The sequence below is a fragment of the Syngnathoides biaculeatus genome, chromosome 11 (assembly GCF_019802595.1).
Source record: "Syngnathoides biaculeatus isolate LvHL_M chromosome 11, ASM1980259v1, whole genome shotgun sequence".
Lineage (NCBI taxonomy): Eukaryota > Metazoa > Chordata > Actinopteri > Syngnathiformes > Syngnathidae > Syngnathoides > Syngnathoides biaculeatus.
The window spans coordinates 6,779,721-6,796,656 of NC_084650.1; the positions used below are offsets into that span (position 1 = coordinate 6,779,721).

The following is a 16,936-nucleotide window of genomic DNA, read 5'->3' on the forward strand; positions in this document are numbered from 1 at the left end:
GTGAAGAGAAATCTGTGAACACCTGTGAATGTGTATCCTTTATAATACAGGGATGTGAGTTCATGCATGTAAATCAAATGTTATTTATTTTTATAATACAGTACACTTCGTGAGTCTTCTAGAGAGAGATGAGTAACCGTATACAGTGGCTCGTGAAAGTATTCGGCCACCCTGAACTCTTCAACCTTTTGCCACATTTCAGGCTTCAAACATAAAGATATATATAAAAAATTGTTTTCAAGAATCAACAAGTGGAACACAATCTTGAAGTGTAATGAAATTTATTCAATATTTTATATTTTTTAACAAATAAAAAAACGAAAAGTGGGGCGTGCAATATTATTCGGCCCCTTTACTTTCCGTGCAGCAAACTCACTCCAGAAGTTCAATGAGGACCTCTGAATGATCCAATGTTGACTGATGATGATAAATAGAATCCACCTGTGTGTAATCCAGTCTCCGTATAAATGTACCTGCTCTGTGATAGTGTCAGGGTTCTGTTTAAAGTGCAGAGAGCATCATGAAGACCAAGGAACACACCAGGCAGCTTCGAGATACTGTTGTGGATAAGTTTAAAGCAGGATTTGGAAGCTGACATACTATCCTTCTGTAATTTACCCTGACATTGTGAACTATTTTATCTTCACTCCAAGTGTTTATACCATGGATGACATGAAAGCTTACAAGAACATGGATGCATACAATCAGTTTGTGTGTGGCTGGGTTGCCGATATGGGAGCTGTTATCAGAAATGGATACCACCTCGTCAGTGGAAAGGTCAGTGTTTACATTTCATATAATCTATATTTCATTACACGGTGACTTTTCTCACTTCAATGTAGAAGTTTCCACTACAGCTTTTTAGCAAATCCAATTATGTAATTCATGTACATTTAAATGTATGTAATGTTTGTGAGGCCAGGAGTAATTTAATGATCATTTGCAACTTATAATTTGACAGTTAAGTAACTCCATCCAGGAAAGAGTATAATTAATTTCTTTTTGTTTCTATTTCTTTGTACTTCATATATTTTCTACATTATATTTGAAATGGACATTTTTTTCCAATAAAATATTAATTTCGCCAGCCTACAATCTTTGAAATTTTCATTTGCTACAATAATAGGTGAAAAGTCAGTAATAGGATATAAATGGGCATGATAATACATGTATACATGCGTGTATGTTTAAAAACTCTAATATTATCTTTTACAGGTTCTTCATTCCCAAGCATTGCGAGAAATGCCCCTTTGGCCTTGGGTGATTGCTGAACAAAGTGGGAAAATTGTTGCTGTACATTGCAACTGCAAGGTTGGCCTGGGAGAAGCTTGTTCACATGTTGCTGCACTGCTGTTTGGGGTTGAAGCCAACATCAGGATACAGGAGTCAAAGACTGTCACACGGGAAAGCATACTGGAATCTGCCAACACCTCCTCAAAAGTAGTCAATACAAAATAAAAAAAAGAATCCCTACCTACCGATCCTAGTTTTCTTTGTCTATGTTACCGGAAACACAACATTTTTATTTGGCCTTATCACAATGTTTTGACCATATAAATGTGCTGTTCCCAATGTTATGTAACTGCGAAAACCAATTGTACTTCAAAATTGTCTCATTCTCCATCTAACATGTCACTGTTCTGTACCCTGAAAATTGTATTTAGTTCTACTGGTAACAGTTACCCACTGTATTTCAAACAAATATTTCCGTTTCTATATGTGTGTGTTTACAGATTTACATGAAATGCATTTCCAATGTAACAGATTTATTAAGTGTCATAACCAGAACGCTAGGGCGGACCCAAATGCACAACTCAGTAGACGTGTGTACGATCTGGCAAAGACAGACCGTCCGCTGGGTCCTATATATACTATGGTTCATTATCACTGATGAGATGCTGGAGTGCAGGGGACCTGCACCGCCAGGGCTGGGTAAGGCAGGACCATGACATTAGGGAACACATTTTATTTCAATTTGCTGTGCAGAGGAAATGTTCCACAAGTGTGCTGGCTTGCCTGAAACAATAATCATAAACAAAATGTTATATTTATTTTTTGTTTGGCCCACTTACTTAATAAAACAGAACACATCATATTCAAATTTTAATAAGTTGTTGAAAGGATGCTGATGTTAAAACAAGTCCCGACACCTAAAATATTTCATAATTTAATGGATAGGTTTCCAATTACGCCATCTTGTGTGTCATAGAGGTCGGAGAACACAGATGATGGGTGAAGCATGAAGTTTTTTTCTGTTTATTTATATATTTACATTATTTATATTTTGTCTATTTATCCAATTGGTCTAAGGGTGGTGGTGATGTCATTGGAAACCAATCTATCCATGTAACTCAGTACAGTATGAAGACTATTTTACTTGTATTGCCCTTTCATTATTTGCTTAAATCTGACCTTATACATTTAATCAACGGATAAAGTGTTGCCCATTTGCTAATCAGACAAGTAGTTGTTGTGGAGCCAGTGATTGTCCTTGATCTTTGTACGCAGAAAACCGGCTGGCGCCATACTCCTCTCCCAGGCGTTGCCATGGAGACGGACGACATCAGATAAGGAGCGGAAAGTTACCCTCCCAGCCACTTCTACCATGGACCCATACATATAAAAATCTTGTGTTACTGGGCAGCTTTTGTCTTCTTCTTTGGCTATCCTGCCAGAAGACACACATCTCGTGTGCGGCAGATACCAAGATAAGATCCGGACGTCTGTACTGCACATTCCTTTGTAATAAATCCATTTGCTGATAATTTTTTCTAATCATTGGTCATATCTTCCTCAATTCGTGAACACCTGCAAATCCCTATAAGTATCAAACAATAACCATATTATTCAGAGCACACTAGAAAAAAGGTTTCAGAACAGTATTCATTTAACATGATTATAAGTGGAAGCATGTTTCTGTTTAGTATCAGTTTCAATGTTCACATGTTCCAAGTGCCAACAAACCATGCAGCCATACATGACCTACCATTGTCTGGTCTTGCACATCTAGGTCACCTAAATTTATCAATTAACTGGCAAAAAACAGTTCCCAGTGACAAAATGATCTGAGCAGACATGATACTGGGACAGATTAGCAGTGTTTACATCTGCTCTGGACAATCCTGCCAGCGAATCTCTTTGACGTTGAGAAGAACGTTTTTCAGTTTGTTCTCCCTGCCTTTTTATAACAGCTGGAATCCTGACTTGTCTCCTGACTTGTTTACGTTGGGCCCTGCTCTGTTGGAGCAGCCAACTGTTAGGAATAGTAGTTTTCAACCCCTTTTCAATGGTTTGTTTCAGTAGCGTATGTGGAAGCGTGGGTATGTTATGTGGAGAGCTGTCACTAAATACAAGCACTACTGAGTATTCAAAGCTGTCTCACGTAATTTTTGTTGACACAGGCACAAACATGGTGTCAGGAGTGGCTAGAACAAGAGACAATACCGTGGATTAATACGGCGTTTCACCGCAGGACGCAAAAAATGAAAAGTAAAAAATGCAACGACGAAGCAGCAGAAGGAATTAGCAACGGGCCAAGCTGGAGACGTGAACATTCCACCTCCAAAGGAGATGAAGATGGCTGGCGATTTGGCTATTAACTGGGACAACTTCAGAGCAGAATTAACCATATCTGGAGGTTGGTTGGTTTGTGCAAGTTCGAAAAATAATGTGGTCACTTGTGCGTGGAGCTACGGCCGCCGGTACACTTGTCTTCCAACATGGTGCGAGCCCGGAAATCACCTGATTGTGACGCCATGTCACTGGCCTCTATGCAAGGCTTCTTGATAGTCACGGTCCTTTGCAGGGAGCCTTTTTTGGTTTACCAAATTTTAATCCTACAAAAAACCCAGTCATAATCCAACCTGTAAACCAATGGTTCTCCACACGTTTTGGGAGTACCAAGATGGCGGCGAACCGGCTTTAACCAATCGACATACCACTCGATGTGTATGCGCTATCCAATCTTTTTTTGTTGTTGTTTTTAAATCAGTGGGTGTACCTGCCTCGTGCCCGATGACAGCTGGGATTGGCTCCAGCACTCCCGCTACCCTCGTGAGGATAAGCGGATCAGAGAATGACCGGATGGTTGGGTGACTTGGTTAAACAAAAAAAAAAAAGAAAAGTAAAAACCGACCTCTTACATTTCCGCTTGCGTGGTTGAAAAATCTCGCGACAAGTTACGGCAGTGAGTAACGTGCCACAGATTGTCATGGGTAGAGCAGACACGCCCTTCTCTATCTGTGAGTTTACAGCGACGCTAGGCTAGAAGGGTCAAATTCCTCAACGTATCTCATGAGTGGACGGCAAGAAAATAGACCCAGTATGGTAGTACATTGTACTATACACGATTGCGTACAACGCCGTACAATTGTAATTACAACACGAAGTGTAAGATTTCACAGTACAAATATTTTCCCTGCTTTCTTTAAATATTATGAATAAAAACAAAATAGTAGACACTTTGGCGTTGACAAAAAGTAAGCATCAGGAAACTCGGTTGAGAAATCAACGACTTAATTTCAATGCGCACTAAATTACTTCTATGGGGACGTCGACCATTCCAACATGACGGCCACGTACAGGCGTATGGCGTGCTACAGCGCGTCTAGTAATGTGGCGATGTTAAATGGCTAAAAAAACACACAAACACGATCTATTTCTTATTAATGACTGGAACTGAAAGTCCAACACAATCAGTCAGCCGCGAAGAAATCCCTTTTCATTGCTTGCTTGTCAATATCTGTCAAAGAGGCGTTCATTGCTCATCTCGCAGTTTGACGAGTATGGCGGAGAGCGTTTCGTCGGGTGAATTCTCGAGCTCTCTGACGAGCTCCGCTAAGATTCCTCCGCCGAGGACTCGCATCTTCAAAATCATCGTGATCGGGGACTCGGGGGTAGGGAAGACGTGCCTGACGTACCGCTTCTGCGCCGGTAAATTCCCCGAGAAGACCGAGGCCACGATCGGGGTGGACTTCAGAGAGAAGCTAGTCGACATTGACGGCGAGAAGCTCAAGGTGGGCATTGTAGCTCGTGCGAAGGGATTTTGGTAAAATGACGTGTGGATAATCTCGTCCTCAATTCTATCATTGTGTAAGAAGAGGTGGCCTCCATAATATATTGTGTGTGTCTAGTTTTGGCAGCATGGGTTTAGACGTTGTAAATGTACTGTAAATAAAGTATTGACGTGAAAAAATTCTCGTCATAAAAAAACTACAGACGGTGAAATACGCTTAAAAGAGTGGAGATCTTTTCTTTTTTAAATGTGTTTAGTTATATGATTTTTTTTTCCCCAAGTGGCCGCCTGTGAATTTATTATTATTATTATTGTTATAGTTGTAGTGCAGCTGTAAAGCGTTGGCCTCACAGTTCTGAGGTCCAGGGTTCAATCCCGTCCCCGCCTGTGTGGAGTTTGCATGTTCTCTGGGCATTGCTTTTTTGTTGCCAGCTCCATCCTCAGCATATTTCTACCATATTCACTCTCTCGCCCTGTGGACATGTCCAAACCGTCAAAGTCTGCTCTCTTGAACCTTGTCTCCAAAACATCCAACTTTGGCTGTCCCTCTAATGAACTCATTTCTAATCCTATCCAACCTGCTCCCTGCTCACGAGAACTTCAACATCTTCATTTCTGCTACCTCCAGCTCTCCTTCATGTTGTCTCTTCAGTGGTGCCGTCTCTAGTCCATACATCATGACTGGCCTTGGCGATGTTTTATGAACTTTGCCCTTCATCCTAGCAGAGACTCCTCTGTCACATAACACATCATAACTGCACTTTAACCCAGCAAAAAATACATTTTGTCAGAATATTGTGCATTTTATTATTTGATAGCAACATCAACACTACTGGATAAAAATCTTCATTTGTGAGATGTTTAATCTCACAAATAAAGTAAGTCAAATCATAGCATTTTAATACAATAATTGAAATGATAGGATCAATTATTATCTCCCCCCCTTAATTGTATTTGAAGGTCCATAAATTTTGATCAACCCTCTACTTTTTACAAATATTTAATTAACTTGTTTATCAAATTTGTTTTGATATGTAAATATGGGGCAGCACGGTGGCTCAGCTGGAAAGCATTGGCCTCACAGTTATGAAGTCCTGGGTTCAATCTCAAATCCGCCTGTATGGAGTTTGCATGTTCTCCCCGTGCCTCTGTGGGTTTTCTCTGGCCATTCGGGTTTCCTCCCACATCCCAAAAACATGCATTAATTGGAGACTCTAAATTGCCCCTAGGTGTGATTGTGAGTGCGTCTGTTTATGTTTATGTGCCCTGTGATTGGTTGGCAACCAATTCAGGGTGTACCCGTTGACAGCTTGGCTCCAAGAAAATGGATGCCTGTAAATATGGATTTGAAAATATTAAATATACACGTTATCTATATTAATATATATGATGTCACTTTTACTACAAACTCCCTATGATGAGGATGATAAATTGACACTGTTTTCCCTTGACCGGGTGTGGAACACGCCCCCCCTGAAGCAAGCCCTGGAAGTGGGACTTGATGGCGAGTGCTTGGTGGTACAGTATGAGCTGAGCAGCGGCCAGAAACGGGAACCTTGTAGCTCCGCACACTGGTTGTAGAAGCTAGTTCTTGAAATGTGGGATATCAACTATCGAGCAGGCAAAAAGCACAAGCTCTTGTCCGAGGTTGAGAAGGTCTGGCTAGTTATAGCCAGTTTTATTGAGAGGGGTGGGATGTTTTTTCCAATCTGGACTTGGTACTGTAAGAGGCACCGATCAGTTGTGCACTTACTTTTTGCCCCATCACTCTGTGCCTTTACATTGGGGTTTACCCCAGTAGATGTGAGGGTAGCCTCTCTCACCTAGTGGTATGTTGGCTCTGATGGTGTGGATGCCAGTCCCAGCTAACAAACCCAAACATATTGTAATTCATGCTGGGAGTATCTGGCAGTGTCTCATGTCAGAAGGAGTTTCAACGCTCACCTTTGGCAGAACTTCGTATTTGCGATGTGGGGGACATCTACCCCGAGTGGACCAATTGTTGTGTATAATTAACTCCGCAATTGTTTGCCTTTTTGTTTGATTTTTCATTTACTTGTGAACCTTATTCTAAATGCCACCGCTTCTGCCTACAGATTCAGCTGTGGGACACAGCAGGCCAGGAGCGCTTCAGGAAGTCTATGGTGCAACACTACTACCGCAATGTCCATGCTGTAGTCTTCATCTATGACGTTACCAATGCTGGCAGCTTCAGCAGCCTGCCTGCTTGGATTGAGGAGTGCAAGCAGCATGCTTTGGGCACAGAGGTGCCCAGGATCCTTGTTGGAAACAAGTGCGACCTTCGAGACTCCATCCAAGTCAGAACAGACGTGGCGCAGCAATTTGCGGACTCACACTCTATGCCACTGTTTGAGACCTCCGCGAAGAACCCAAACAGCCAGGGTGGCATGAGCTCTGGCAGTAGTGACCACGTTGAGGCTATTTTCATGACGGTGGCTCACAAGCTTAAGTCTCAGAAGCCTCTGGTGTTGAGCCAGCCTCCTGCAGGATCAGGAGGGAGCATCAAATTAAGCAGCAGGGGGGATGCCACTGATGGGTCACGGGGCTGGGCCTGCAGTAGCTGCTGAATGGTGGAGACACATGAGGACACCACTAAATTGTGAAGATATACAGACAGATTCACAGTCACAATAATGACATCATTAATCAGTGTCAATTGTTTGCTTTGTCGCTGATTGTTTTGTCTTGGAATGAAAATGAGATAGAGTTTGATGCAACAGTATAATAATACATCAGTTAATCCTGGGTTATTATTCTTTGGCTGCAAACAAAAAGCTTTGCAGCATTAATATAGAATTTGAAATGCACCTAGGATTCACAGGACAATGGTTGAAATTTAAAATCTAGGCATGATAGATTGTAAGATGCATTTTTTTTTAATTCACAATAAAATACCTCAGTTCTTGAGAACTGATTTCACACGAGTAACGGTACATGCTGTCAAAAACAAAAATACACTCTGTTATGTATTCAAGGTAGAGAATACAGTTGTCAATTCATTTGTGAAATTTGAATGTAGCCTTGGGTCTCTGCGTCAAGAAATGTCCTGAGCTTCCTAAACTTAATGGGTGTACTTAGTTTGACCGCAAGAGTGCAAAATTACTGTGAAAAGTATTCCAAAGCTACGACATTGCTAGCATGACTTATTCATGATGAAGTTTGGAGTATTTTGGGAAATATACAGTCATTCAAATAATAAAAGAAAAGTATTCAATTTACTTGATTACTTGGTGAGAAAGGTGATGTCCACACCATAAATATCTGTCCGCGTAAAGGATACCACTGTTGGGTATCTTTATCCTCGATTTGTCTCAAGAGCTCTCCTGTTCGTTTTTAACATTTGTTGTTCACCCTATTCATCATCCTACAGTCTCTAATCAGCTGTTCTTGTAACGAACATTACATTAATTACATAGGATGCATCAAATGGGGCTGGGCAGTGTAAGAGCAAGAATGATATTAATAAAACTGTTTTATGCTGTAGTCCAGTAAAGGATTTCAGCATGTATCTTTTTGAGTCATGTTTTTAACCTTATGTAAATCTCAGCATATCACAGTTTACAAAGGTTGATAAATCACTGGCTTGCATTTCCATGATGGCATCTAAAGTCAGGATGGCAATATCAATGAACAGAAGAAACAAAATCTACAAAGAAATGTATTGTTAAAGGAAACAAAAGAGAAAAATAAACAACCTCCAGTGGTGTTTGGAATTTTGCTGTTGCTTTAAGCCAATGTTATGTGCTTGCATTTGTTACTCCAAAAAAGGTGCCAAAAGTGTTTGTACCTTGTCTGGTCTTTGGCATATTATATTTTGAAAATAGACCTACAGTGAAGAAAATGAGTATTTGAAAACCCTGCTATATTGCAAGCATGGAGGGGTCTGAAATTTTCATAGTAGGTGCATGTCCACTGTGAGAGATATAATCTACAAAGAAAAATCCAGAAATTACAATGTATGATTTTTTTTCTTTACCGATTTGTGTGATACAGTTGCAAATAAGGATTTGAACACCTGTCTTGTCAGTGACAATTTTGACTCAAAGACCTGTTAGGTCTTAGATTGGATTGGCCGGTAAATTCCCCGAGGTAGACCTTTAAAAGTCTACCTCCAATGCATGGATTATCCTGAATCAGATGCACCTGTGTTAGGTCGTTAGCTGCATAAAGACACCTGTGCACCCCATACAATCAGTGAGACTCAATCTAGTAACATGTCCAAGACCAAAAAGGTGTCCAAAGACACCAGATAAAAAATTATACAACTCCACATAGATGGAAAGGGCTACGGAGAAATTGCCAAGCAGCTTGGTTAAAAAAAAAAAAAAAAAAAAAAAAAAAAAGGTCCACTGTTGGAGCAATCATTAGAAAATGGAGAAAGCTAAACATGACGGTCATTCTCAATCGGAGTGGAGCCCCATGCAAGATATCACCTCGTGTGGTTTCAATGATCCCTAGAAAGGTAGGAATCAACCCAGGACTACACGACAGGACTTGGTCAATGACCTGAAAAGAGCTGGCACCACCGTTTCCAAGGTGTCTGTTGATAATACACAAATACGTCATGGTTTGAACTCAAGGATGACACGAAAGGGTCCCCTGCTTAAACCAATACATGTCAATGCCTGTCTTAAGTTTGCCAATGACGATTTTGATGATACAGAGGAGTCATGGGTGATTGTTTTGTGTTCAGATGAGACCAAAATTGAACTTTTTGGTCACAATTCCACTCACTGTGTTTGGAGGAAGACGAATGATTAGTTCCATCCCCAAAACACCATCCCTAATGTGAAGCATGGGTGTAGTAGGATCATGCTTTGGGGGTGTTTTTCTGCACAAGGGACAGGAAGGACTGCACTGTACTCTGTGTTTCTCAGCGACAGGCCAGAAACCTGTCTGCTCTAGAGAAGATCTGTTTGGAGGACTGGGCCAAAATCCCTCCTGCAGTGTGTGCAAACCCGGTGAACAACTCCAGGAAACGTTTGACCTCTGTAATTGCAAACAAAGCCTACTGGACCAAATATTAACATTGGTTTTCTCAGGTGTTCAAATACTTATTTGCAGCTGTATCACACAAATAAATCGTTAAAAAATCATACATTGTGATTTCTGGATTTTTCTTCTTAGATTATCTCACTCAGTGAACATGAACCTATGATGAAAATTTCAGACCCCTCCATGATATCTAAATGGGAGAACTTGCAATATAGCAGGGTGTTCAAATACTTATTTTGTTTACTGTAAACCCAAAAAGGTTATATATCGAAAAGGACTTTAATTTCTAGTGGAAATGAGCCTTAAGTTTCAGAAGTAATGCTCTTAACAGACCAGAGGCTGGTGTCTACAACCAAAGTTATTTTACGTTACTGTTCTGTGTGGCCAAAGGTTTGTTGCACCTCTGTCGTTCAGCCTCACATTAACGTCTACTAATAAAAAGCTATACGTCGAATTAACCAGTCTTCTCTCAGGTCAGAACTCTGTTTTTCACAGTTGCAACTCTACAAAGATTCTGTGGTTGCCGCTTCTTTGTTGACTACCTATTGTAGTGTGCCGTGTGTGTGTGTGTGTGTGTGTGTGTGTGTGTGTGTGTGTGTGTGTGTGTGTGTGTGTGTGTGTGTGTATATGTATATATATCCATCCATCCATTTTCTTAGCCACTTATCCTCACGAGGGTTGCGGGACTGCTGGAGCCTATCCTAGCTGTCAACAGGCAGGAGGTGGGGTACACTCTGAACTGGTTGCCAGTCAATCACAGTGCACATCGAGACAAACAGCCGCACTCACAATCATACTTGGGGGCAATTTAGAGTGTTCAGTTAATGTTGCATGTTTTTTGGGATGTGGGAGGAAACCGGAGTGCCCTGAGAAAACCCACTCACCCACAAGGAAAATATGCAAACTCCACACAGGCAGGTCCGGGATTGAATCCTTCATGAAGGGGTCAGAAATTTTCATCTTAGGTGCATGTCCACTGTGAGAAACATAATTTTAAACCACTCCAACAATAAGTACTGTATTTGAAAACCTACCAATCAGCAAAAATTCTGGTGCTCAAAGGCCTATTAGTCCGCTTCTAAAAAGTCAACCTACACTCCACTTATCCTAAATTATAACCGCCCGTTTAAGATCGTGAGCTGCATAAAGACACCTGTCCACCCCACAAAATCAGTAAGACCCTAACTACTAACGTAGCTAGGACCAAAGGGCTCTCCAAAGACACCAGAGACAATTATAGACCTCGACAAGGCTGGGAGGGGCTAGAGGACAATTGCCAAGCTGCTTTGTGAAGGACATGATCACCTGTAGGAGCAATGATGAGAAAATGCAAGAAGCTAAACATAATTGTCAGTCTCCCTCAGGCTGGGGCTCCAAGCAAGATTTTACCTCGTGTCATATCAATGATTTAAAGAAAGGTGAGGAATCATCCCAGAACTACACGGGAGGGGCTGGTCAATGGCCTGAAGAGAACTAGCACCACTGTTTCCAAGGTTACTCTGGGTAATACAAAAAGTTGTCATGGTTTAAAATCAGGGATGGCACGGAAGGTTCCTCTGCTTAAATCAATACTAATGCAATGACTATTTGGATAATCCAGAGGATATGGGAGAAAGTTATCTGGTCAGATGAGACCAAATCGAAACTGGTCTTAATTCCACTATGTGTTTGTAGGGTGAACAATGAGGAATACCATTTCAAAAACACCATCCCTACTGTGAAGCATGGGGTGGAAGCATCATGCTTTGCGGTGTTTTTCTGCACATACGACAGGACGACTGCAGTGTATTAAGGAGAAGATCTCCTTCCCTCAGTTAGAGGATTGAAGATGGGTCATGACTGGGCCTTCCAACATGACACTGACCCGAAGCAAACAGCCAGGATAACCAAGGAGTGGCTCTGGAAGAAGCATGTCAAGATTCTTGAGTGGCCTAGCCAGTCTCCAGACCTAAACCCATTCAAAAATCTTTGGCGGGAGCTCAAACTCCATGTTACTCAGCAGCAACACAGAAACCTGACCGATCGAGAGATCTGTGTGCAGGAATGCCCCAAAATCCCTGTGCAAACCTGGTGAAAAACTAATTGAAATGTTTGACCTCAGTAATTCCAAACAAAAGCTACTGTACCTAATATTACCATTGATTTTCACAGGTTTTTAAGTACATATTTTCAGCAGTAACATACAAATAAATTATTTAAAAAAACTATACATTGTAATTTCTGGATTTTTGAGGGGAGATCTTTATTATATATATCACAGTGAACATCCACATAAAATGAAGATTTTAGACCCATGATTTCAAAGTTGGTGGCAGGGTGACAAAACTGGTTGAAGAAACTGGTTCACTCCCCACCTGTATGGCATTAGCATGTTCTCCCTGTGCCTGCGTGGGTTTTATCCAGGCACTCGAGTTTCCTCCCACATCCCAAAAACATGCATTAATTGGAGACTCTAAATTGCAGCTAGGTGTGATTGTGACTGCGACTGTTGTCTGTCTCCATGTGCCTTGCGATTGGCTGGCAACCAATTCAGGGTGTATCCCGCCTCCTGCTTGATGACAGCTGGGATAGGCTCCAGCACTCCAGCGACCCTTGTGAGGATAACCAGCTAAGAAAATGGATGGATGAATGAATTTCAAAGTGGGAGAACTTGCAAAATCACAGGGTGATTTATTTATATTTTTAAGTATACTTGCAATTTATTTCTGAACTATAATTACTCTAAATTGCCCTTAGGTGTGATTATGAGTGCAACTGTTGTCTGTCTCCATGTGCCCGGCGAGTGGCTTGCAACCTTTTCAGGGTGTACCCCGCCTCCTGCCCCATGACAGCTGGGATTGGCTTCAGCACTCCTGTGACCCGTGTGAGGATAAGCGGGTCAGAAAATGGATGAATGGAGATAATTATTACAGGAAATGAACATAGAAAGAAAGTGTATTGCATGTAGTTCGGTTTGATAAGGGTGGCAGCGTTAGCCACCAATTTTTCTAGCCATCTAAGAACCACAATAACAGATTTCACAAAGAACTCGTTAGATGGAAGACAGAACTTTTTTTATTTACCCTTCATGTTTTTCCAAAGTCCTTGGTTTGGTAGAATAGACTTGCTCCTTTAAACCCCCACAGAAAAAAGTTGCAGTGTTGAGTCATGACTTCTGGCTGTCCACTCATACAGCCCACAACGACCCATCCATCCCCCAGGCAAGTGGGTCTTCTGCCATTTACGAACAATAGCAAAATGTGGAAGAGCACCATCTTGCATGAAAATTAAATGTTCAATACTCTCCCAAGTACTGATACTAACTATTATCTTTGCACTTGAACAATGGATCTCCAAACTTTGTAACGTACCGCTAGCTGGGCACGTTCCTGTACGGTAAGACACGGAGCCACATTTGTAGGGCTTTCAAACTTTAAACAAAAGAAGAGCTCAAAAGAAAACAAGAACATGGATTTAATTCTCTTGCATCATGGAACATCCACACAAAAAGAAAAAAATATTACAGCCTAGAACAAATATTTTAAAATGGGGTTACTTTTCAATCACCCTGTATAAGTGAATTGAAGAGATTTATTTAGACAAATGTAACGCTTTTGCTGTTATTGTTTTTTTTTTCTTCTACTCCTACTGTATGACAGTTGGCACAGTCAAATTGTATATGACTTTCTCTAAATCATTCAAGTTGAACCAGAGTTCAAAGTAGTATTGGATGTGATCGGTGCTTTTATCGTACATTCTCCTCACATCTCCAGAAAAGGTCCAGAACCAGGACCGAATGCTGGAGATTCGGGAGAGCCAAGGCCTGAGGTTTCTATTCCCACTGATGAAGATGGAGAAGGAACTTCTCAAGCAGATGAAAACCTCCACAGTCCATCTACTAGGGGATTAAAGTCAACATATCTCCCAAACTCTACACTGACAAAGAGTTTGTCAATATTAGTGATTTGGTGATGATACCTCAAGGAGTGTATTGACAAACTCTGCAAAAAGTGTTGGCACTGTATTGATACTGTGTTGGTCAGTCAATAGTGACCCCTGCTGTACATCTAAAATAATTGCAGGTAAATAAAATGTAAAAAAAGAAAAACTCCAGACTGTAATTCCAAAAATAGCCTGTGAATTAATATTTAAACTGAATTCAGTTGCTAGTTTTTTATTTCAAATATATATTTTTTTCAAGATGGCACCTACCGGTGTGGCAGCCTTCGGCACATTCTCCCTGGTACTGTTTGTGTTTTTGTGTTTTTGGGCGCCTCGGGACTCAAATAGACAAGAAAAGACTTCCTAACTATCAGAGAGTCTTCTCCGGACTTTTTTTTTTTGTCAACTCTCGCCAATTTGCTCAGTCTTTTTTCGGAGTTGCTCTTCGCCGCGCTCTTCAAAGCCTTGCAAAGAAGAGGGATGCGAGCCAGTACACAAGTCCACCTGCGAAAGACGGGACATCGTCTCACGCTTTCAATGATCCAGCTTGCGAACCTACGCTCCCGAGCCAATAAAGTCGATGAACTTCAGCTTCTGATTAAGACCTGCAAAGATATTTGGACTTTCTGCAGCTCTGTGCTTCACAGAGACTTGGCTTTGTGGCCGATTGCCCGACCCCGCCATCACGCTCCTCGGCTTCAACCTCCATCGTGCAGACTGTGTCACTGAGCTAACATGGAAAATGAAAGGCGGTGGAATATGCTTTTACATCAACGAGAAATGGTGCACGGATGTGACACAGCTCAACATACACTGCAGCCCACTTTTAGAGTCACTGTTTGTGAACTGTAAGTCGTTTTATTCGCCACGTGAGTTCACATCTTTCATCTTAGCCGGTGTTAACATTCCGCCTCAAGCAAGGATGAACGCAACACTGCTAACGCTTGTCGAGTAGATAACGAGATTGAGAAAAAACACCCAGATTCACCACTCAATATACTAGAAGATTTTAACACAGATAAACTTAACCACAAACTCCCTAAATATAAACAACACGTTAAATGTCCAACGAGGGCAAATAACACTCTATATCATTGTTATACATCAATCAAAAACGCATATCTTCAACATCAACTCCATCCTCAAAAAAGCCCAGCAAAGGATATACTTCTTGCGGCTTCTGAGGAACCACGGGCTGTCACAAGAGCTGCTGAGATAGCTCTACACAGGAGTCATCCAATCGGTACTGTGTACCTACATCCATGAAAGTAGGCATACGAGGACTGCCAAGTAGGAAGAGAAGAACTCAAGGATTGGGTCGACACTAAAAAGAATGGGAGTCTCTCCAAGGTGAATGTGCTGGATGGATTAAATCATTAACAAAAGACCCTGAGTTCTCGTTCTGTGTTCCGTGTAAAAAGGATGTGAAAGTTGCTGCTAGTGGATTTTACGATTTGAAGAGGGATTTTAAAACTGCCGGACACGTGGAAAATGTAGCGAAAAGCAAATCACACGTCTTATTGACCAAGCACTTCGTCTCTATTGCTGATCCAGCGGCATCCCACAAAGTTACAAAAGCAGAAATTCTCTTCTCTCATTTTCTTGCGGAGCACAATATCCCATTTATGGCAGCTGACCACTTCTCTGACTTAGTGAAATCTATGTTCCTGGATTCATAGACAGCTAAGGTAAAGATTTTCATATGTATCTTAACTTCTTACTGACATTATTGGCATAGAGTCAACGATGGTCTGATTGCCATTGCCATAAAAAATATTTGCATTATTTTATTATTCAATTCAATTTTTCCCATTATTTTATTTTATTATTTTTTTCATTTAATGTAAATATTTGCTTTTAGTACCAAATAAAAAATATTTTTGATTTCAAGTCCTGGACATTGCGGTCCATTTAATTGCAAAAAAGGGACAAAAATAATTGTTAACGGTGGTTGTATATATATATAGATTAACATTTTATAGATAGAATCATATATGACTATGCCAGTATTTATAATGTGGTTAAACTTTATTATCATAACGTAACAGTATGGTCTGTATTTTTTCATGAGTTTGCTTATCGGAGGACAAAAGCAACAATGATCATAAACCAGAGCCGAGCACATGACTACACCATGTCATTGAACACTACAGAACTCAGCCCTTTATCCTCATGATTGACGAAAGCAATGACAGTAGCACCAAAAAGAGACTGGTTATGTTGGCTCACTTTTTTGATGGGGATAACATGAAAACTCGACTCCTTGATTTACCGGAGTTGGCATCAGGAACAGCGTCAGCAATCTTTGCCGTTATTGATGAACTGTTCCACGAAAAAGACATTCCGTGGACAAATCTCGTGGGATTTGCAAGTGACAATTGTAACACTATGGTTGGAAAGAAAAATTGTTCTCTTTAGAATCATAGAAAACAATGAGGCTGTGTTTAGCATTGGATGCATTTGCCACCTTGGCAATCTCTTTGTTAAAAGTAGACTGAAGACACTGCCAATGAATCTAGATGACTTGCTGGTGGATATCTTGTATTTGTTTAAGAACAGCTCAAAACAAATGGAGGATTTTAAGGAGTTTCAAGACTTTACAAACACTGAGCATGTACAAGTCTTCAAGCATTGCCCAATACGATGACTATCTCTGCAAAAAGTGGTCAAAAGATCTCTGACAGAATTTGAGGCTCTCAAAAGCTACTTTGCCAGTCACGCAGATGTTGAAAGTCCAGGGAAAGTCAAATCAAGCAATGATAGGCTACAGGACCCTCTCACTCTCCTCACACTCCAATTCCTCAGCTTCATGTTACCTCACATCAATTTATTCAATGTACTCTTCCAAACAGAAGAATGCACGATTGGTGATGCAATGCCAGAAATGAAACGGCCGCTAAAGAAATTGTTGGTCAAATTTGCACACATGGAGTATGTGAAACCTGCTGACACCTTGACAGAAGTCGACTTTACCAACAGATGCCT

The 16,936-nt window shown here is 41.0% G+C and overlaps 1 protein-coding gene across 3 annotated transcripts; it reads left to right on the forward strand.

The window, feature by feature from the left end:
- Nucleotides 1-270: 270 nt before the first annotated feature.
- On the forward strand, nucleotides 271-10,420 carry rab33ba (RAB33B, member RAS oncogene family a). Of its 3 annotated transcripts, XM_061835411.1 has the most exons (4): nucleotides 271-777; nucleotides 1,216-4,241; nucleotides 4,775-5,015; nucleotides 7,111-10,420. In XM_061835411.1, exons 3-4 carry the CDS (start codon nucleotides 4,785-4,787, stop codon nucleotides 7,600-7,602), a joined length of 723 nt encoding a protein of 240 aa, XP_061691395.1. In that variant the 5' UTR covers nucleotides 271-777; nucleotides 1,216-4,241; nucleotides 4,775-4,784; the 3' UTR covers nucleotides 7,603-10,420. The 3 variants fall into 3 exon arrangements, with proteins under 3 accessions (XP_061691395.1, XP_061691396.1, XP_061691394.1); XM_061835412.1 differs by lacking the exon at nucleotides 271-777 and having other exon boundaries at nucleotides 4,238-4,321; XM_061835410.1 differs by lacking the exons at nucleotides 271-777; nucleotides 1,216-4,241 and having other exon boundaries at nucleotides 4,249-5,015; nucleotides 7,111-10,419.
- The last annotated feature ends 6,516 nt before the right edge of the window (nucleotides 10,421-16,936 follow it).